The sequence below is a fragment of the Hydra viridissima genome, unplaced genomic scaffold, assembly GCF_058129835.1.
Source record: "Hydra viridissima isolate aposymbiotic clone 2 unplaced genomic scaffold, HvirCarnegie_v1 scaffold_16, whole genome shotgun sequence".
Lineage (NCBI taxonomy): Eukaryota > Metazoa > Cnidaria > Hydrozoa > Anthoathecata > Hydridae > Hydra > Hydra viridissima.
The window spans coordinates 4578256-4601638 of NW_028324315.1; the positions used below are offsets into that span (position 1 = coordinate 4578256).

General features: G+C 31.5%; 2 protein-coding genes and 1 long non-coding RNA gene across 4 annotated transcripts; all 3 read left to right on the forward strand.

Moving 5' to 3' along the window:
* The first annotated feature begins 2383 nt into the window (after positions 1 to 2383).
* On the forward strand, positions 2384 to 11331 carry LOC149877634 (torsin-1A-like). Of its 2 annotated transcripts, XM_090073815.1 has the most exons (4): positions 2391 to 2592; positions 3783 to 3944; positions 4599 to 4667; positions 9425 to 11304. In XM_090073815.1, exons 1-4 carry the CDS (start codon positions 2484 to 2486, stop codon positions 10351 to 10353), a joined length of 1269 nt encoding a protein of 422 aa, XP_089929941.1. In that variant the 5' UTR covers positions 2391 to 2483; the 3' UTR covers positions 10354 to 11304. The 2 variants fall into 2 exon arrangements, with proteins under 2 accessions (XP_089929940.1, XP_089929941.1); XM_090073814.1 differs by lacking the exon at positions 4599 to 4667 and having other exon boundaries at positions 2384 to 2592; positions 9425 to 11331.
* Positions 5612 to 6654, forward strand: LOC149877635 (uncharacterized). Its single transcript, XR_016447909.1, has 2 exons — positions 5612 to 5719; positions 5830 to 6654. It is a non-coding gene; the product is annotated as an uncharacterized LOC149877635 (long non-coding RNA).
* Positions 11332 to 18097: 6766 nt separating the features above from the next.
* On the forward strand, positions 18098 to 21146 carry LOC149877636 (uncharacterized). Its single transcript, XM_090074278.1, has one exon. The coding sequence runs from the start codon at positions 18362 to 18364 to the stop codon at positions 20729 to 20731; it is 2370 nt and encodes a 789-aa protein (XP_089930404.1). The 5' UTR covers positions 18098 to 18361; the 3' UTR covers positions 20732 to 21146.
* Positions 21147 to 23383: the final 2237 nt, after the last annotated feature.

Below are 23383 nucleotides of genomic sequence, written 5' to 3' on the forward strand. Positions count from 1 at the left end.
CTTTATCTGATTTATCTATTTTTATACTTTTTCATTTTAGTGTCACTCCAGCCATCAAAACATAATAAAACTCAACTACTCTTGCACTCTCCAAAACGCTATTTTCAATTTCCTCTTGATCTAAATTATTTATTATTTACTTATTAACAATGTTTAATCTCTCGATACTCTCGATTAAAGTAGTTTTAAACCTATCAATTCAAAAATAAATTATTCTAGAGCGTAATTGATCCGAATTCTCTGCCTGCCAACCATTTTTGTAAACATCTCCTTTGATACAAGACCAAAAACCCTCAATACAACGACATTCAGGCATATTTGGAGGGTTTTCACTTTTTGTTACAAACTTTATACCATTTTCATTCAAAAACTTAACAGCTTTGTTTGAGTAATGGGCACTTGCTAGATCAGGCCAGAACATGTATTTGGTATTTTTTGGAAGCTGTTTGATGTGTGGTAATAGTTTTTTAGTCAAACATTCATCAACATAAATATGCTGGTTAATAGCTGTTCCAGACTGTACAATGTATGGAGTTTATAGGCCAAAAGGCGAAATGACCACGTAAACCAATAATTTTTCTTCAAATTTCTTTTTTTCTTTGAATTTAACATTGTTTGGTGTTAACTTGATGTTACTTGAATAGAAACTATTATTACCATTAATTTGGCTGTTGGAGAGAGTAAAATAAGACTCGTCATCAAGAACCCAAATAAAATCTTTATAACTTTTATAATGTTGACGACAAAACACGCCGTTTTTTTGCTCTCTGGCTCTCAGTTCGACTTGGAATCTTCATTTGTTTTCTTTTTTTTATTGATGTTTTGGTTTTCATTGTCTTAGAAATAAGTGACTGAGAACATTTGAACTTTTTTGAAGCTATACGCTGAGAAATGCCACATTTATGGTCAAAAAGCTTGGTAAGTTGACTGATGGCGCGCTTAGTCATTATTTTCGGCTTTCTACCACTACCAGTTTGCTTTTCAAATGGTTTATCTTCTTCTACACGTTTAATAATTCCATATATAGTCGATCTTGAAAAGTTTTCTGCTTCAAAATGAGAAACAGTGAATGATTTAGGTTTATCTGATTTTTCTTGATAAAACTGGTACACACGTTTTCTCTGGAGCTCTTCTTTTGACGTCATTTTTAATACTAAATATAAAATACTTATATAAAAGTTAATATATATTTCAAAAGAAGAATAAATTTACAACACTTTAAAATTTGTTTGAAAAAATAAGTATTAGTTGCATATAGAAATATGATGTAAGCAATTTTGTCCAGATTTTTAGTAATCACCCGTTAAAATCGAACTTTTGTGACCATCTATCTTCAACAATTAATTTCTAATCCTATCAAATCTCTCTAATCAAATCACAAACAACATACTCAACTTACTTCAATGTTTAGCAACTCAAACTTTTCTTAACTCTTGATTAGCTTCTTTCTTTTATCTTTTAAGTTGCTATCTCTTAAACGTTTTACCTTGGGCGCCATGTAAAATCCCGAGGACTGAAAAATCATCCTTTTACTTTGGAGAGACTTTTTATTTAACCGGTACAAAAAAGAAGAGAGCACAAGCTGCTCAACCAACAGAATGCATAATAAAAGAGGTCTGTTAAGAGCAACGCACCAATAAACTAAACCATTAACAAAAATTAAATTATAAATGTCACTTTTAACACAGGCAATACATCAATATCTGTAGGTTTAATGCAGCCTTATTTGATTTACCCAAGATTTAAAAAATACTTTAGTTTGTGCCCAAGAACAACTCTTTTGCTGACTCAGAATCAAAAATGCAAACTTCGTTTTTCTTTTAAAAAGTTAAAGTTTTAATAGAATTTCCATAAATAAAAAAATTGATCACAAGGTTTGAACCAATACTGATTAAAAGTCAGATTTAATGGGGATATACCACCTTAGGTCGTTCAACGAAGAAAGGAAAAAGAAGCTAAAGAAATATCTTCTATGAACAATTATTAATGTTAAATTAATGCTCCACGGTGTTCAACATACATCTCTTAATCTCAGAATTAAAACAGCTGAGAAATATGCAGTGTCTAAACTTATTAAAAAAACAAGTTTTTAAATTTACTGCGTAATTTGATACTCTTACTTAAAATAAAGTTCTTACTAAAATCGCAATTAAATTGAAAATAAAACTCGGTTCTTTGCTTATACTTCTATTATATAGTTTATAGTCTATTTTAAAGTTTTAATGTAACGCAGCTCAACGAAAACACTGAATTATAAGTTTAAAATAAAGAAAACAATTCAAGAGGAATTAAAATTTAGCGTATATTGAAAAAAAAAAGTGTAACAATTGCATGTGACGTAATTCCGGTGTAATTTCTCATAGATTATTTGCTCTTTAATAACATGCCTCATTCGACAAAAGTAAAAGTTTTCGTTTAAAGATAATTTTTGAAAAACTTTTTTGTTGACTCTTTGTTTTTAAAAATCAATAAATCAACTTAAGATGTTAAAATGGATATTTATAACGGTTTCTTTGATCGTGGTGTATTCTGTTCAGCCCTATTTATTGATACCAAATTGTATGCTTGTTGCTGTTGTTGTTTATACAAGCAGTAAGTATACTGTTTTATGTTGTTGGGTTGATCACAAATTGTTATGAGAAAACAGATTTTTGCAGCTGAAGAGTTCATCCATATTTGATGTTTTTCATACAACTCTAAGGAGCAAAACCTACACATTGATTAGATAGTTCCACTGTTTAATCACCTTTATGTAGATATACAGCACTACCTAGCAGTTTTGCGAACATGGTTTCATAGAGAATCAACTATTTTTGAAAATCTTTAATTTTTTTTGCATATTATTAAAACTGTGTTAAACCTAATGCCAAAAGTAAGGTATTGTCTATTTCGTTTCTAGTCAGGAGTTTTGCGGTTTAAGTAATGAACTCTTGACTCACAGTTTTGTTTTTAAAACATAAACCTGTGGGTCAAGAGATCATTACTTTTGTTCAGACCAGCCATCCTTGTATTATATTGTTTTAAGTTGGACTTTTTTATTTCCTAAAGATCAATACAAAAATGCAACTATCCTTTTTTTCCATTACAATCATGGAATATTCCAATAATGTTGGTTTAGATATTTGTAAAATAACTGTAGCATTCTCTAGGCATTAAAGTGTGCTCTTTAGTTTTGATATGTTGGCACTCTTCGTGTTGCATGAATAACTGAAGATGCTCTATTTAGAGCTGTGATTAGCAAATGCATTTCTTTATTGCTTTAATAAGGCCGCTTTATCTCTTTTTTTGTTATTAATATTTCAGATTTTTAGTGCCTAGGTTTCAGTAAGGAAAACAACAAAAAATTAGTAATTATTTCAATTTTTACTTTTTTGACAGTTATGCTGCTAATTTATATGCAGTGCAATTGCACAATTGCAAAAGTTTAATTTACAACTTCAAAGGAGATAAGAGCTAGTTACTCTGATGTAGTTCTTAATTCACATACATCAACTGTAGGTTGCTGGCCAATAAGTTAAATTTGAAGTACTACCAGTGAAAAGGACAGCTTTGTTAAAGAAGTATGTCAATAACAGATTTTTTTTTTGTAAGCCATACAATAGCTGAACAATTGACGAATGGCAAAATGTAATATTTCCGCAAAAAGAATGCTGCTTTTTTTATTTTTTACGCACCATTCAGTTTTTGTAATATAGCTTTACTTTTTTTTTATATAAGTTCTGGAATTTTTTTTCATAAGAAACTTCATCTTGATTAATGCATATAGTATATATTATTTTTAGAGGAGCGGAAAAAAAAAATCCTCCAACAAAATCGAATTTCGAACTATTTTTTTGGTTACTTCAATCAAACATCATCCGGGAATTCAGTGTTATTGGATTCTATTGAGCAAGCTGCATTGATAGCTATTGGTGTACTTGTTGCTGCAATTGTTTATTCAAGAAGTAAGTAACTTGTGTAAGTAGGTCGCCTTGACTATTTTTTGTTAAAGTTAAGCAGAGTTATGTAACTGAAGAGTTCATCCACTAATTTTGATATTTTTTATACTTTTCTAAGGAACAAGACCTATTCATTGATTAGTCAGTTACTTTGCTTGATCAAATTTTTTTAGCCCAAACAAAGGAGCAAAGCTAGTGTAGGAACGTATGTTAAAGAAAATGATTCTTAAAATGACGGAGACTACTAAGGAACGCCAGCTAAAAATGAAATAAAACAAATTAGTAGTTAACAGTAAATAGAAAAAAAAAAAAGAGTAGGCCTGATTGAAAACTGATATTCCTGGACCAACTATATTCCGTAGAGGCTTAGAATAACTTGCTTCTTTTTACTATTAATATAGTGTTAAAGGCAGTTCTTGTAATTGATTAATCAACAAGATGTCTTACTCTGGCTTTCTCATTTTGAGTTCCAAGGTTTATAATTTTTTTTCGGAATTACTTCTTCGGCTTTATATACATCATTAAGTATAGTTTTTGATATTCTTCACAAATCAGCTTCTGGTGTTAGTGAAGCGGTACAAAAGTTATGGATTTCTTTTATGTTTGAGAGAACAGTATCAATTCGAGCGTTTTGTTGTAACTGATTCAATCTTTGTGCAGATATCGGAAAAGTATTGACGAAAGCGTTGACCATAATGATGCAGAAGTTCAAATTAAAAGCGCCAATTGGTAAATAGTTATCCTAATATTCTAAAAAAAATCATACTAAGCAATTCTGTAAGCTACAACATCAAAATATTTTGATCAACATTTTTTAGCACAATGTTTTCTTAAACAACAAAAGTATTCAGAAAACACCTCATCAATTTAGTTGTTTAAAACAAAATTGCTTTTTCTTTATTTTTATCACCAGATATGATTGAATTAAATGGAGAAAAGGCATTAAAGTTAGAATTGTCTTTAAAAAGACAGTAAAAGAACAATTGTTTTGCAGGATTAGGGAGATAAAAAAATTAAAGAAAATGGTGCATGGCAAACCAATTTTATTTTTAAAGATAAATGTTTACACGAGGAAATTAATGTCCAGTCACTGATGATAAGAAAAGTTTCAATTGGAATAGTGTTAAAGTAGTTGATCAGAGAGCGCCAACTATAAACAGTAATAATAGACATGTTCCCATATCAGGGGCGCTCGAAAAAAGCAAAATTTTTATAATACTTTTCGAATAGAGCGGAAAAGTAATCTCTGTAAATAACTAACTTCTGTTCAAAATTTCAACACCCTATAATAATGTCTTCTGTTCTGGCAAGGGACTTGAAATTTCAAAAATTTTACTAAATTTGCCACATTTTCGTATTGTTTTTGAAATATTTTTTAAACGTCACAGTATTTTCGATAGTGTGCTAAAGTTGCACTTATGTACGGTTAATTTCTGTGCAAAATTTGACGCCGCACGGACAATATGTTCTGTTCTGGCAAAGAGCGTAAAATTACCACAAAATCGTCTAATACCCTGTTTTTTTATATTATACTATTAATTTTTTTAAAGTTAACTTTTTTAACGTGATTTCAAAACCAGAAACAATTGGAATAAGAGCAGCTGTTTCAACTCTATTTTTGATTTCTTTTGTTCTAATATTGTTTATCTCTTGAGACTTTTTGACTTATAAGCAAGTATATGCAGTACGTTAACATTATAAAACTAAAGTTGAAAAATTAATTTGTATTTTTTATTATCCTTACACGAGAAAATATCTCGACTTATACGCAAGCATATACGGTATTAACTATTATTTTAGCATATTATTTTCCAGAGTATCATTATTAATTAATTAATTAATTGAGAATAATTATTTACAACTAATAAATTATTGTAAGCTTTTGTTTCAGGTCGTGAGTAAGAAGGAAAAGGGCTGTAAGAAATAAAACATGGTAAAATTTTAAAAATTTTCAAAGCGAAGAGCATATAAGACTGTCCAATTTTGGATCGCCGACAGAATTTGCTTCAATGCCTCCAACAAAAGAAGATGTTATTAAATGTTTAATTTATGAAAGGTGGCGTCTTGGATCTGAAAAAACTGGTAATAAGGAACCCACATTTTCTTCCATATCACATTTTGTTTATGAAAAGCTGCAAATGCTGTATTCTGATGCTTCCATCTTGACAGATTCAAAGAATCGTGTTATTGATATGATTTATGCATATCACAAAAGTTATATCAATATCAACTCTGTTTATAAAAGAATAGAGAAAGCATGGTATCAAAAGCACGAGCAGAGAAGTTTAAAGAGGAATCACGCTTTCATTTTGATATAGCAGCTTGTAAGTGCTCTACATTTACAGACTGCAATTGCTCAAAGAAATCCAAGTTCCCCTTTAAGGAAAAGGCAATCCCAGACCGTCAGCTTCATCCTCTTCGCAAATGCGTATAAAACTTACTAATACCGCCTTAATAAGTCAAAGATTTGGGGTATAACTTGAAACCACGGCTACCATAGCTTCTAGCGTTTTACACGACGCAGGTCTGGTCACTAAATTAGATACAACTTTAGTGATTAATAAAAACAAAATTGCTAGAGAGAGGTATTGAAACACGCAAGAGCTTAAAAGTGAAAGTTCGAACATTAATAATGATAATTTAGTAGGTCTTTACTTTGAGGGCCGACGTGACAAAACATTGTGAATAGAAAAAGAGGAGGATAAATACTACCAAAGAGAAATTGTGAAAGAACCAGAATCTAGCTACGTTGGCCATGTTACACTAGCTTCAGAAACGAATCAAGCCATTGCTTAAAGGATTTACAACTATATAACTGGAGAAATTCTTGAAGGTGTAAACCATGTTCCAGGGTGTGACGAAACGGTTGTAAATATTTGAGTTAACTATGGGTACTGCTTTATCTTGAACTGAAGATCGGGAGATGGCTGCAATGGGCTATTGGTCAATTGCATTTCAACGAACTGCCTCTTTGCCACTTATTTGAGTTCCTTGAGGGTCCTTCCTCGGACCTACTTCCTACATTGTTTGCATTAGATAATCTTTGAAGACCTATGAGCTGCTTTCAGTGGTAATATTTGACCCAGTTAACAACACCTTGACATCAGTTGATATATCAAACTTGAATAAGGACCAGAGGTTTTTGAGGGATATTGGTCTCGCTGTTAGCTTAGGAATATGTCCTCCAGGTCTTGCTAACCGAGATTCAGGCCCCCTAAACATGTCCCGCTGGTTGACAACAACCAACAAGATACTAACTATGTATATTACCGCCACAGAACCATCAGATAACTTATGTACTATAGCAGAGTTCGTTCCCAGGGTGTATTTACCATTTTGGTTCCACATCAAAATCCATCATTCAATTAAGGATGGAGTGTGGCATCTTTACCTTTCATTCAATCATCCAGATACTTGGATCAAGTTAACCGCTACGTCATTGACTTAGTAATTTCTCGAAATGCTTACATTGCATCTCCAGAAAACATTCTGCTGGCAATGATAACTGATAAGAAAACACATATCCGAGCCCTCGGCATTCGAAAAGTCATAAAAGCACGAGAATCAAATGATAAGGTTGGAAAAGATGGGATTAGAAAGTTCTTTATTCCGAAAATAAACTTTAAAGCGAATAACTACATTGATTTAATCGACTGTTCGTCCAGCAAAATTACTCCACCATCAATACTAAATAGTAAGACTACAGAAGATTTGAAAAAAAAATGCTGGTAGAACCAATTCAAATTGAATTCACTTTTACAAAGGTCCCATGCCACACACAAGCTGCGGAAAAAACAGTAAAAATTGGTTACGGAGACCTCATAGAAAGTGTGCAATCATAACAAACGAGACGGATTTATTCGCTCCACTCTAAAATCGAGAAAGAACATGCTTTAATTTAGTTACAAGAGACAATATAAAACCTAAAGGCCTTACGAAACATCCAACTTCGTACTCTTAATTTTATATATCTATTTTTTAATTCTTATAATAGTATGCAAGTGTATGACAGTTTAAAGTTATGTTTTATAAATTTTAGTTAAATAATAAAAAAACAGTGGATTTGTCGATATTGCGGTAATTTCAGACTCTTTGCCAGTACAGAACAATTTGTCCGTGCGGCGTCAAATTTTGCCAAGAAATTAACCATATATAGGTGCATCTTTGCACAATACCACAAAGTGCTGTAAACCTTGAAAAATATTTTGAAGAAATATGAAAGTAAGGGAAATTTACTAAATTTTTTAAATTTCGAATCCCTTGTCAAAATAGAAGACATTATTATAGGGTGTTAAAATTTTGAACAGAAGTTACTTAGGTATAGAGATAACTTTTCCGAAGGAATTTTTAAAAGTTTTATTTCAAATTAAAAAATTTAACAGATGCTCTGAGCTAGAAGTGAAAGATGTCATTCCTATGTCTCCAAAAACAGTTTAAGATGCAACCAGGGCATTTATTGATTTACTACCAACGCTACTCAGTTTAGAACGGATTTTTTCTCATTTTTTCAAATAATTAAGTAATTATCAACAAAAGGGCACACTAAAACAGTATCGAAAATGTTTAATTTTCCCAACTAATTTATATATGAAACTTAGCTAACAGGTTAATTAAAGATGGCAAAGTTATGCAGTTAAATTGCACAACTAGCTCTTTTGAAAACTAAAAGTCAAAGCTAATTAGCTACCAACCTTCCAAGGTTTAACATTATGACTCATGAACAACTTCTTTGTTCCTTCTTACGTATAGTTACGTGGTTTTTCAACATGTGAATTCAATTAAAATCTCTGGAATACAAATCTAGCTTTTGGGCTATTTCTCAACAGTTTCCATAGGTTTCTCATAAAATAATATTTATAGCTTCTTTCGTTTTATGCATTAAAAAGGGTTTATATGTCGAAAATAATTTCCTCAGTATACGAAACCCTAAAAGCTCATTCATTTCTAATTTTGCTACGCTTTCGAAAACTAAAGCCTTTTACGTATTTTTAAAACCATTCATTTTATTTGACGTTATCATAACACATATATTATCAACTACCTTCGTTAAGTTCATTTCATGCCGGTAGCGCATCAAATAAACCTATATGCTTTATATGTATGTATGTATGTATGTATGTATGTATGTATGTATGTATGTATGTATGTATGTATGTATGTATGTATGTATGTATGTATGTATGTATGTATGTATGTATGTATGTATGTATGTATGTATGTATGTATGTATGTATGTATGTATGTATGTATGTATGTATGTATGTATGTATGTATGTATGTATGTATGTATGTATGTATGTATGTATGTATGTATGTATGTATGTATGTATGTATGTATGTATGTATGTATGTATGTATGTATGTATGTATGTATGTATGTATGTATGTATGTATGTATGTATGTATGTATGTATTTATGCTATTTTCGGGCGTCGAAAGAAAATACTAATATGGTGATTGATGAAAGCCTTTAATAATTTATTTAGTACGTCCGGACCCTATTCCCACGCCCACGCCCACGCCCACGCCCACGCCCACGCCCACGCCCACGCCCACGCCCACCGGTTTTGAAGTTTGTGATGAAAACTGGTTGATGCAAAATATAAAAGGCATTCAAACTAGTTTAAATGAAGAACTATTTGGGCAGTATTTAGTTAGTAAAACAATTGCTAAAGCTGTAGAATTCTACACTAAAGATAAAAATCCACAAAAGCCATTGGTTATGTCATTTCATGGATGGACGGGTACCGGTAAAACTTTTGTATCCAATATTATTGCAAAACATTTGTTCAAGAAAGGGGTTAATAGTAAATTTGTTCATAAAAAAATTGCAACATTACATTATCGACATAAAGGAAATTTGGCAACATACCAAGCAGACTTAAAAGAATTAATTGAATCATCTACAAAGAATTGTGAACGCTCATTATTCATATTTGATGAAGTAGATAAAATGCCAGAGGGCCTTGCAAATGTTTTAAAGCCCTATTTAAAGAAACATTCTTCAATTGAAGGTACAGATTATCGCAAGAATATATTCATTTTTTTGAGTAATACTGCTGGTGACAAAATAAACGACTTTGCTGTAAAACATCTTGCTAAAGGGAAACGCAGAGAAGATATTAACAGTAATGAGATGGAAAAGTTTTTTGCAGAATTTAAAAACCCAGGGGATTTGAAGAAAGCTGAATCTATCTTATCAGATTTTGTTGACTTTTATGTGCCATTTCTACCACTCGAACGTAAACATGTTAAACAATGTGCCGTAGCAGAATTTAAAAGACTTCAAATTTTATATGATGACCGTATCCTTGAAAACTTTGCTTCTGAGATGTTGTATTTTCCAGCAGCTGATCAACTTTTTTCTTCAACAGGTTGTAAAACGGTTGCAAATAGAGCAAAGATATTTGCGTAATATTTTTTAAAGTAACACGATTTTTTAACAGGTTTTTACCTGATGGTTTTTAAAATGCTGATATTGGTAATAGTTTGAAATTAGGAAATCAGTATGTTTTATATTAATTGTTTATTCCAATTCATTTAGTGAACTTTTGTCGAAGATTTTCTTAAATTTTCATTACCTGTCATTTAAACTATAATGCCATTTCTTTTTACTAACTTGCTCTTTAAACATGCTACGTCGCAGCATTAAAGCTGCAACGTAACATGATTTAATCGCGGTATAATCGCGCTACCTTGCTGCTTCCTAAGAGCGATATTTACTAAGCATTTATTATGATATACTTTTTTACTAATTTGAAAAGAGCTCATATTACAAAGGACTCTTCAGGATGCATTTTTCAGCCAATTTCCAAACTTGGCTCTATATTTCATCGTCCGTTTCTTGTTTTTCAAAAAGCTATTCGAATGATCAGATTGACTTCAGTCAACCCTTACTAAAAACTACGATTTGGTCTTTCTCAAGGCTTTTTCAATCATAAAACAAATGTTGTTCAACCTTTTGCATTACTTCTTCGTAAAATATTTCAGCTATTTGTTCTACAATGATGAACAATCTTTAATTTTATCTGTAATTTGAGTTGTATTTTGTACAGCATTCGGTGTTAGATCTTATGTGTCTCTGGAATGAGTGGAACCACTTGTTGAAGAACAAGAATCGCGAAAGTGATGCTGGCGGAAAACGTGTTAACTTCTTGGCCAAGTTTGATAGTCTTTTTGATATTGGATCACCTGATGTCATACAGGAAATCATGAAATCCAGGCTACTGACTGCCCAAAAGAAAGATTATGATGTTGCATTCTATTTAGATAAAAAAAAAAAAAAGACAGAAAGGCGACCATGGACGGTCATGACAAAATCTTTGAGATTAAAAAAAAATGAAAGAAGTCAGATATAATCGGAAAATCATACTTAGATATGAAGAAAAAGAAAGAGTAGAAAAAGAAGGTAGACAGGATGATCAGGATGATGAGGACATGGATCAGGATGATAAGGACATGGATCATGATGATGAGAACCTGGAAGTTAATAACGAAGAACAGAATATTAATGAAAATATTGTTGTTGCTGAAGTAGATATCGGTTTAGGGTGGGACTTGAATTATGAACCTCCAATGAACAGACGATCAGAATTTGTTACTCTTCACCTCCCCAAAAGAATTTTGCAATGCGAGGAAATCACTTCTGCAGCAGACAGGCTGAAATTGTCTGATTTTAAAACAACTTTGATTGTGTCTGCTGTAATTAAAGCTGCTGGTGGAAACTTGGACGATTTTGATATTTCCAAATCGACATCTCGTCGAAGTAGAATGTTAAATCGACAGAGGGTTGCTGAGAGTGTTATAGATAACGTAAGGCTCAACCCACCTCAGTTTGGTGCCTTTCATTGGGACGGAAAATTGATAAAAGACATTCTAGTCGTGCAACATGAACAGTTCGCTGTGCTTGTGTCGGGTGCTCCAGAATACAGTGAGGGATAATTGCTTGGTGTTCCCGTTCTCGTTGATTCGAAAGGAGAGACTCAAGCAAATGCAACATTGGATCTATTAGAAGCTTGGGATCTAAGCGACAATGTTGTGGCATTGATATTTGATACCACTGCCAGTAATAGTGGCATCCACAATGGTGCTTCTAAATTGATTGAAGAAAACTTAGGTCAAAAACTTCTCTATCTTGCCTGTCGACATCATACTTTTGAAATCTTTGTCGGAGCAGTTTGGAAGAAATTATTTGGAAACATTGTTGGTCCAGAGAATAGATTTTTTGCTGAATTTGCTTAAAACTGCTTAGCCAGCATTGGATAAACAGTTGCCAATCAAAACATTAGCTGTTGAAGGCACCTGGTTGCAAAAACTCAAAGAACAGACCATACAGCATTTGACACATCTACTTGCTAAGGAAGATGCTACAACATTTCCAAGAGATGACTATCGTGAACGTGCTGAGAACACACTGATCATCTTTGGGCAGACTCCACCACGGGGTGTACACTTTCTTAAACCAGGAGCTATCCACCAAGCTCGGTGGATGGCATGTAACATTTATGCGAACCAAATGTTCATGTTTTCTAAACAATTGCCTTATGATCAGAGGATGACGACCAAACTTTTTAGAATGAACAGATATCTTTCTCTTTTCCACACGCCAGCTTGGACAAAAGCTAGCATTGGTGCTGATGCACCTATGAATGACCTGCAATTCATCCACAACATGATGGACTACAAGGAACTAGACAAGGAAGTTGCTGATGTCATTCTTTCTAAAATAACCAATCACCGATGTTATTTGACAGAAGAGGTAGTTCCATTTGCTTTCTTCAGCAAACATGTTAGTTCCACTGTGAAAAAAGATATGGCAGCCAAACTCTTGGAAATTCCAGTACCCGAAAATTTTCGTCTTGTTAAGCCAGTTTTTCGTCAAATAACTCGTCAAACAGGTTTGTCAAATCTTCTGGGACCTGAATTTCACTCATTGTTCAGCAATCTTGGCATCAATACAGAAAGGCTTGCAAAACCAATTGAACAGTGGACAGAGCAAACCAGAATACAAAGAAGCTGAAAAATTTGTTCGTACGGTAAAAGTTGTAAATGATACCGCAGAAAGAGGAGTTAAACTGATTTCAGAATTTGCCACAATCATAACCAGTGATCCAGAACAAAGAGAATGGTTGCCGCAAGGCGCTGAAAATCACAGGCAGCAAATATCCTGATTTTGGCAAAAAAACTCTTGGACAATGAAGCAACATTAATAACATTCAGAAAGACAGTCTTAATTTTAGTTTTGGGGTTCCCGTCTGATACTTTGACTATAACTGTTTACCAAAAATGCAGAACTAGCTTGGTTAAACTAGATAATTTAACATATATTATGCAAGCTGCTTTTGTTTGGCTTGATTTCTGTGATTTAATTTCTAAATACTTGAAAAATGAGATTCACAATAATTATTTCTCTGTGTTTTAACTTAAAAAAAATACTGTTTTAAACAGGAAATTAGGGCTTGTCTTTAGGGGCTCTGAGGAGGCTTTAGAAAAGTAACTAAAGTTTGATAAAAAAAATTTATACATTATACACAAACACTAGAATGGGAAAAAAATTCAATTTGGGTGATTTTTTGCATAGTGGACATCCCTAATGTAGCGCAGTAAACTCTATTTATAGCTTTATTTCATTCTTTGGTATAAAGTTCATTCAGTCTTTCATTTGCTTTTATATCAGGAACAGTTAAGTGTGGACCTCGTAAATGCATCTCAAACGGTAACTTGTTAATAATAGAGTTTTATATTGATTCACCTTCAGCCTTTCGATCTTTACTCTTTCAGCAAATCAGTGTTTGTAGTACAACATACCTTACATTTTTCTCGTTTCATGTTATGACCAAATTCGTAAAGGGTGAAATTTTCAACATCTGACTCAATAACATTTTTGTAAATCATACTCTAGGTTTTATATAAAATATATTTTCAATTTTTATAATCTTAATATAATTAGTACAGAAATGCTTAATGTTTAACGTTTAACGTTTAATGTTTAACGTCGTTTCGTCATAAGTTACTAGGCTTTGAATTAGTTACTAGGCTTCGATAAAGCGCGTTCTTTAAATGCACGCGGTCATTTTAGAAAGAACTGTTGAGCGAGTTTAAACTTTTTTCCTTTTGGAATTTAAATATTTGTTTAGATATATTACATAAAGAATCATGTTAAGATAAATATTCATTGTTAAAATCATATTATTATTGAAGTAAGTATATGAAATAGTTATATATACATTTTTATTAGATAAAGTAGAAAGGATTTAAATTTTTATTAGATGAAGTAGAAAGGATTTAAAGAAGAAAGGATTTTAATTTTTTAAATGGTTTATATTTTGTTTGTTTTAGTTTTTCTTTTAGCAGTTTTATTTTTGTTATTTTATTTTTTAGAAGGAAAATAGGGGTATGGATGTTATTTAAAGTTATACTAATGCTATTTCCATAAAATGGTTATTACTACTTTGAAATTTCTGTGATGCTATTAACTACTTTTAAATTAAATTAAAATTATGTGCCAACACTGACATGGTATGTCACATGTTATTGTGTGTAAAGGTTAAATTTTGTTATGAGGATTACAGTTCTTATGAAGAAAAAAAAGAAGGTAAAGAGTATTGTTTGTAAATATATAATTTGTTTACTTTGAATTTTTTTAAATTTTCTTGCATCATTTTTAAAATTTTTGTTTGCACACGTTTATTGTTTGCATATATGCTTTTTTGATATGTATGTGTATGTGGTAATAAGTGCTGTATAGTTGTTTTATCAATGTGTTTTTATTATAATGTAAAGTATTTTTTTCAAAGTGCTGTGACTTGGTAAACATGTAGAGCAAGATTTATCAACTTTGCAAGCCAAATGATGTACTTTTAACAGATGGTTACTTAATAGTGTTTAGTGTCAAACTGTTACTGCTTTAGGTATTGCTGTTTTCAAGCCTTTATTATTAAAAATTATTCAAAAAATACAAAATGTATTTTAATAACATTTTGCGTAATGTTACTTTTGTTTTGTTATATATGAATGTTATCTTACTTAAGTTATATTATATACATATTATATTAACTTATGGTGTGTGCTAAAGTTGTGTGTTGTTGTTGTGATGTTTTTTTGTTATCTTTTGAGTTAATAGACATTTGGCTTATCTTCATGTTGGTGTCTATTGTTAAAAATGGTAAATAGGTATTTTTATTAAAAATCACTGCTTTTAATCATTCACTAAAAGCCAATACAAATTATTTTGCCATATATAAATATTATTTTATCTCAATTTGATTTTTTGTTTTTAGCGTAGTTTACTACATTTTGCTATAAATATTTTGGAATCATGATGTTCCAGCATAAATTGCTATAATCGCTATAAGTCGCTATAATCTCCCTTCACATAACGAAGTTGCAGTTGTATTTGTTGGTGAAGATGGTGCACCACCTGCTTCCAGGGAAGTTCTTATTTACCCAAGAGGTCATCCTCTTAAAACTATATCAAGTATGTCTGCCAACTTAGATCCTATGGTTTATCCTCTATTTTTTCAGAGGGGTGATGCTGGTTGGCATAATCAATTGGTTTGCAACCCTAAATGTGCTACGTAGGTTAGATATCATGTTACATTATCTCAGTATTACAATTATAAACTTTTAGTTAGACAATTTTTTTCTTCACTCTTTTATGGCAAAAAAACTGTTTCAATATGCTATTGATGCGTTTGTTAAAATTGAAGGCAACCGCCTTGCTTTCATCAGAAATAACCAAAACAAACTGAGTAGCGAGCAGTATAATGTCTTACATGAACATGTAAACAAATAAATGCCATTGATAGGTTGTTAAAAGATATTTGCAACAACAACTCTCCGTTCGGAGGAAAAATCATTCTTTTTGGTGGTGACCTTAGGCAAATTCTGCCTGTTGTGAAAAGAGGAAAACCAGCTGAAATACTAGAATCGTGTATAAAATGAGAAGTTTGCATCAACTGAAAATATGAGAGTACAAGATGGGGAAGGTGAATTTTCCCAATGGCTACTAAAACTTGGGAATGGAACAATACCTGTCAAAGAGGAGGATCCTTTTAAATGATGCATTGAAATACCAAATCAGTGCATTATTAGAGAAAATGAATCAGTTGTTGAAAAGATTTTTGGAGATGCTGATCAAAATGATTATTCTGAATCGTGATTTTAACGTCAACTAATGTTTATTCATTATCAATCAATGAAGAAATGCTTGAATGTCTGCCAGGTGAGGTCAAAAATTATTTAAGTGCTGATCAAATTGATACTGATGACCTTAATGAAAGAAAGAACTTTCCTGTTGAGTTTTTGAACAGCTTAACTCCTTCAGGTATGCCACCTCATTTAAAATTAAAAATTGGTTGTGTAATTTCCTACTTAGAAATTTAGATCTCAAAGCTGGGTTATGCAATGGTACTCGAATGAAAGTTTGTGCTCTTCAAAATAATTATATTGATGCAGAGGTTTTGCCAGGGTTGCAGAGGTTTTCACGATGCAGAGGGTTTGTTTCTGATGGTAAGCGGGTTTTTGTTCCTCGAATTCAGTTGGGACCATCAGGTTCTAATTTACCTTTTGTTCTGAAGCATCGAGAGTTTCCTGTCAGATTGGCTCATTTAATGACAATTAATAAAAGTCAAGGTCAAACATTTAATAGAGTTGGGGAATATCTCAAAAAACCGTGTTTCTCTCATGGTCAACTATATGTTGCATGTTCAAGAACTAGAGCATATAATAGTTTGTTTTTCAAAATTGATAAACATCTCAAACATAAATGTTATATTTTCTAATGTTCTTAATTTATAGTCTTTAGATTTTCATTTTGAAAATTTACTGTTTGTAGGTTGTGAGTACATTTTGTATGTATAAATTTATTTTTTATTTTAATTTTTTTTCATAGTTTTTGATAAATATATCTGTCATTTAATATTGTTATAAAATGTGTTTATATGTGTTATTTAAAACCATATTTGTGTATAGTTGTATATATGTTTAAATTATGTTGTTTCCATGTTTTCAAAGTGGTGTGACTTGGCATTATGTTGTGCAAGATTGATAACCTTGCCAGTCAAGCGATGTACTTATAGCAGAGGCGTGACTTGGCAGCATTTAGTGCCAGGCAATGTTATTGCTTTAGAGCTAGGTTGTGTTGTCTAGCCTTTTTTAATTATTCTGGAAACACATAATAATGTCTGTTAATGTTTAGCTTAATGTGTATAAAAGAGTATGCAACCTTGATCTTTAAATCTAGGGTGTTTTAATGTCCTAAATTTGAAGTAATTGAATAACTAATATTGAATATAAAGACAAATATACTTTTATGTATTTATATGTTTAGTAAAAAGATAAATATAGTTAACTTTAAATTAGTTTTCGAATTTTGCCTTTCATATTTTAATTTGGTTTGCTATTTTCGCTGGATTTTAGGATCAAGGGTGTAAATGTTTTATTGTTATGTGTTATTGTTTTGATGTTTTGTGTTGATATTCATTTTTAACAATAGACACCTTCACGTTAGTGACTATTGTTAAAAATGTATAATAGGTATTTTCATTATTGGAACTTATTGCTTTTATTTATTTACTAAAAGCCAAGACAGCATTATGCTAAAAATGCAATTAATATTTTAATTTGATTTATATATATATATATATATATATATATATATATATATATATATATATATATATATATATATATATATTAGGGCTGTTCATGTGAACACAGGAAAAAAATTTTTTTCTCGGATTTGAATGCATAGTTGTTTATTTTGTGCCATTTGACATAGTAATTGACTGTGGAAAAAATCTTTCCAATCAGATAATGTTTAGGGGGTGCTCAATGACCATAAAGTTTTACGAAAAACGTCAAAAACGTGTAAAAAGTTCCAAAGTTCCAAAAATTTCTAGAACCTGGTTAGTTAGATTTTTTCCACTGAAATATTGTCTGATTGCGTGCTATATAGATTAATTAAAGTGCAGCAGATTAACTGTCATCAGGGCACCAGACTAAAAAATGTCTGCTAGTGTTTAAAACAACTGTGTTTATATCATTTTGTTAAAATTTGTATTCATAATTTTAATACTATTATTTAACTCAATTTAGAATTTGTTCAAACAGAATAAAAAGGTTTACAAGTATAAATATTATTTTTATTAGGAATTTCAGTTTGACAACAAATGTATTAATATTTTGATAGTACCTAACCTTAGTAACCTATTACAGAAAACTAGCATGGTAGTCTGGTAGTGTATTGTTTGTTATTAAGTGCAGATAATAATAATTTCTAATTTGAAAATATTTATTTAATTTCTTTAGTAATAATTATTATAATATATTGCTGCAGCTGCATAAACCAACAACTGAATGATAAGTTTGTATAATATGGTATTGAGTTTTGATTTTCTCATAATATTTCAGTTATCATTGAAATGGCAGCATCATCTCGTGTTGCTATCTCTACACGACTTCAAACCAAAATCTTTTTAATTGGACAACCAGAGCCAAATCTTCCAGATAAAGTTCTTCCCTTAACATCTGATGTTTTAAAAACATTTTTTTATCATCTTTATTCAACCAAAAAGTCAGTGCCTGAAAGTCTTAAAACAACTGTTGATGAACTGATTATTATTTGGAATAAAGTCCGTATTCCGACAGCATTTCATCCGAATGTAGTCTTAAAGTTGAAAACTTTAGTCCAGGAATTTAAATTAATAAAAAAAAATAAATCCAGATTGTCAGATTCTCAGAAATCGAGAGAGAAATCATTTACAGACACCATTGGCCTACTTTTTGACATTGCCCACAAGGATGCTGAAACCATGATCAGAATTGAAGAAGATAAAGAATTTTTATTGGATCAGAGATGTCAGAGAAAAATGGTGATGTTTGGAGAGGACAAAGAACTTTCAAAATTAGAAGAAAGAAATGAAGCAAGGAAACAAGCAGAGAGAGAACGAAAGCTAAAAGAAGAGCAAAGACAATCTGGTGCGAGTGCAATAGTTCCTGTTATTGAACCTTTACATGACGAAAGTTATAGTGATGACAACGATAACGATGCTGTTGATAATGACAAAATGGTTGATAGAGATTTTGAGATAGAAATCCCTGTTTATTACAGACAACAAGTCAGTAAAGCAAGTTCTTCAGGGTCAGCTGACTCAAGTTTAGCAAGCACTCCAAAACGACAATGTATCTTAGATACAATTCTTGACTCGCCTGATGTTTCATCAGCATTAGACAGAATTAATCTATCTGACACAAAATTTACTATACTAGCAGCAGCAATTGCAAGGGCTGGTGGACAGAACCTCGATGATGGATCATTGTCACGTTCTACAGTCCGTAGAAAACGAACCTATCATCGATCAAATATTGAAGCCACTGTTCGAACTGAATTCTGCGATTTGGACAAACCGCCATTAATCGTCCACTGGGATGGCAAACTGATGATAGATCGTACAAATTCTGCAGCCCCTAAAGCAAATGTTGACCAGCTATCTGTAGGTGTGACAGGTCACAATGTTGACAAAATACTTGGAATAGCAAAACTGTCAGCTGGAACTGGAGAAGCCCAAGCAAAAGCAGTTATTCATCTGCTTAATTTCTGGGACATAATTGGTGATGTTATTGGAATGAGTTTTGATACTACAGCCTCTAACACTGGCTCCAAAAATGGTGCATGTGTAGTTCTAGAGAAACATATAGGTAGAAATTTGTTATATTTCGCTTGCAGACACCATGTTCATGAGATCATAGTAGCAGGAGTGTTTGGATCACTATTTGGACTATCATCTGGTCCCAACATACCTCTTTTCCAGAGATTTCAGCAATATTGGCCCAAAGTTAATCAAGGAAATTTTAAACCTCTGGATGACATTCGAATGAAAATACCCCTGGTGCAAGAACTACAAAATGAAGTGATTGCATTCCTCAAAGAAAACCTGCATGTTAAAATGCCAAGGGATGACTACAAAGAAATCATGGATCTCTGTCTGTTAATACTTGGAAAACTGCCTGATCAAGAAGAGAAAAATTATCATTTCATGATCCCTGGTGCTTATCACATGGCTCGCTGGATGGCCAAGGTTATTTATTGTTTTAAGATTTATTTATTTCGTGAAGAGTTCAAGTTGACCACAAAAGAGGAAAAAAATCTCTGTGAATTTTGCTTATTTGCTAGTCTGGTTTATGTAAAATCTTGGATATCATGCACAAATGCCAGCGATGCTCCAGTTAATGACTTGTTTCTGTTTCAGCAACTTAAGCAGTTTGCAGTTGTGAATAAAACGATTTCCGAAGCAGCAGTCAAGAACTTTCAAAACCATTTGTGGTACCTTTCACCAGAATTGGTCCCACTAGCTTTGTTTTCAAACAAACTTCAAACGGAAGAGAAGCGAAAAATGATTTCCAACATGAAATTTCACGGTGAGAACTGGTCTGAAAGGTTGATCAAATTAAAGAACATTGAAAGTCTAGAGAAGAAATCTCTGGACATGCTGGTGACATCAGTTTCAGCAAGTACGTTGCGGTCAATGAAGGTTGATATTGATTTTCTGTTCAACAACGATCCAGCTACCTGGAATGATTCCCCAGAATACCAAGAAGGAAAAAATTTAGTATATTCATTGAAAGTAGTAAATGATGCTGCCGAACGATCTGTGGCTTTAATGTCGATGTTTAATGAATCGATTACAAGGAATGAATCTGAAATGCAGAGGTTAATTCAGGTGGTTGAGGATCACAGAAAGCGAGTGCCAGATGCCAGAAAGTGTACTCTGAAGAGTTATAGTCCTCGCTAGCATTAACATTGCACGAACTATAACATTACGATAATTAAATGTTAATTGCTCATATGTTTTTTTGTTTATAATTCGTATTTTAATCAATGACAAAGAGTCAAAAATCCTAGTGTTTTATTTTGGAAAAATTCTGATATAACAAAAACCGCAGAACTTTAGTCGTATTGCAGTATTTTATTTCATTAATTTCTCTGCTAATAAACCAGTCTAAAGTGGATGTGGATTGTAATTTGTATTCAGAATTTAATATTTAGAGATAATTAAAACTGATCAAATCTGAAAAATCTAATTAACCGGGTTTTAGAAATTTGTGGAACTTTGTTACTTTTTCCATGTTTTTCACATTTTTCGTAAAACTTTATGGTCATTGAGCACCCCCTAAACATTATCTGATTGGAAAGATTTTTTGCACAGTTAATTACTATGTCAAGTGGCACAAAATAAACAACTATGCAATCAAATCTGAAAAAAAATTTTTTTTTGGACAGCCCTAATATATATATATTAGTATGGTTAATTCTTTATTAGTATTGTTAATTCTTTTGTACTTCGAAACAGATTTTATAGTTACATTTTCGATAAATGTTTATATTAACTGCCATTAAAAAATAGGTTACTATAAATAGGTAAATCGATTTTCAGTTTTTATGTGGTGTTTTTTATTTTTTTTATTATTTTTATTTTTTTATTAAATTTATTTAGTTGTGTGCATTTAACGTTTTAAAGATTATTTCTTTTTTTTAAAGAAACATGTATCAAGCGGATACGAAAAAATTAATAACTCATGTATAATTTACATTCGCTTTATATTAATCTTATTAATTAAAGTTCATGTTATAAAAAATATAACGAGAATTTAGCTTGACTTTTTCGTCAGTTTAAAGCATGATGAATTGTTATTATTTTGTGTCAGTAACTAAAAACGTATTGTTTTGAACTTAGTAATGTCGAGGAAAATGGTTCTGCCTTACACTGATATGACCTATGTCAGTTGTAAATTACTGAAATAATGTTTAATAATAGGTAAAAAATGTTACCTCCGCATACTTTTTATTTTAATTTTACAGATGGTTTAAAATTTTTAATTTGAAGGCGTTTTTCTAAAAGAGTATTAGTTAAAGTTTCGCAACTTTAAATTATGGAAAACAGCCACTATAAAATAACAGGCCGACCATTACCCGTATTACGGGTTGCTTTTTGCTAGTATCCATAAATAAACATATTTATGCAATCATCCAAAACTACACATTTATCATCATTGAAACTCAAATCCAATTTATTTACTTCAGTATACAGTTAATGTTTGCGTTTCAAAATTGCATTCATAAATCTCATTATATGTAGCTCATTTAACTAGCTATTTTTAAAGTCTTCAAATATAATACTACTTTTAACAACTGTTTTTTTTTTAGAGGTTTACATTTCTTGTCTACTCTTTCATCAACATTTGAATTAAATACACTTAAAGCTTGAAACAAACAATCTTTTTACTAATCTTATCTTTTCCTTCAGATTTGAACTTATCAGTAACCTTTTTATTAGGTCCAGTTTTTGACACCGCCTTTGTGATTTGGTTCAAACTCACTGGAATCAAATATTTTTTCAACATCTGGAAAAATACCTTCATAAAAATAATCGCTCTATTTCCTTAGTTACACTGTTTGTTTCTTTATTCATTAGTTCTACTTTTTCTCCATATTTATTCTTCATGATGTAATCATATATAAATTTTGTTGTCTTACTCTAATAAGGAATGAATTCACCCAAAAATACTGCTTTATGAAATACTATTTGTTTTTATATGTATACTTTGTAGACTCCTATGAATGATACTGCAGTGTTATGGTAAGGTCTACTGCTTGTTTCCATTCATTAACTTAATTGTTAGCTAGTCTAATATCAACTCTACTTCGTATATTTTCCATTGATTTTCCAAAAGCATTATTGTTCATTAGCTTGAAGAAGTCCTTTTCAATATTGATTTTAGCCATAAAATTCTTTTTAGCTTTAAAGGGTTAAAAATATCACATTTTGAGAAACTAGCAGCAATAGTTTTTAAGTTAAAGTTCTTTATATCATAACATTAGTTCTCGTAAATAATTGGCATAGTCATTGTCAGCTCTTTTGATTGATCCAATTGTTCTTGGGGATACTGTTTCATGCAAAACTCTGGAAAAGATGTTGCACCAGCAGTACGGATGCATGTTTGAACGAGCTCGAAAACCACAGATAGTTATTGCAAGTTTCATGTCGCATGATAAAAGAAATTGTTTCCTACATGCATGCACAAAATCCATCAAAATTTTTACATAATTTTTAGGTTGATCCTTGCTAAATGCAACCAGCAACTGTTGATTGACACCTTAAGCTTTGGAACAGTTTTGGTAAAGAAGATTTTCTAAAGATATTGATGTTTCTAATTCAGAAGTGTTTGAGCTTATGATTCAAAGTAATGTCTCTTTTGCTCAGAATTTTCTCATAGACCGCTTTGATAAATTTGCAGTGAACAAAGACTTGGATATCAGCTTAAACATTTTGCAATGAACAAAGACTTGGGATGTCAGCTTAAACATTTTTTTGTTTGACAAATCAGTATTGACCTGAACTTACACCATATTTTCAGCTGTAATGCTTGAACTTGCACTGCCACTT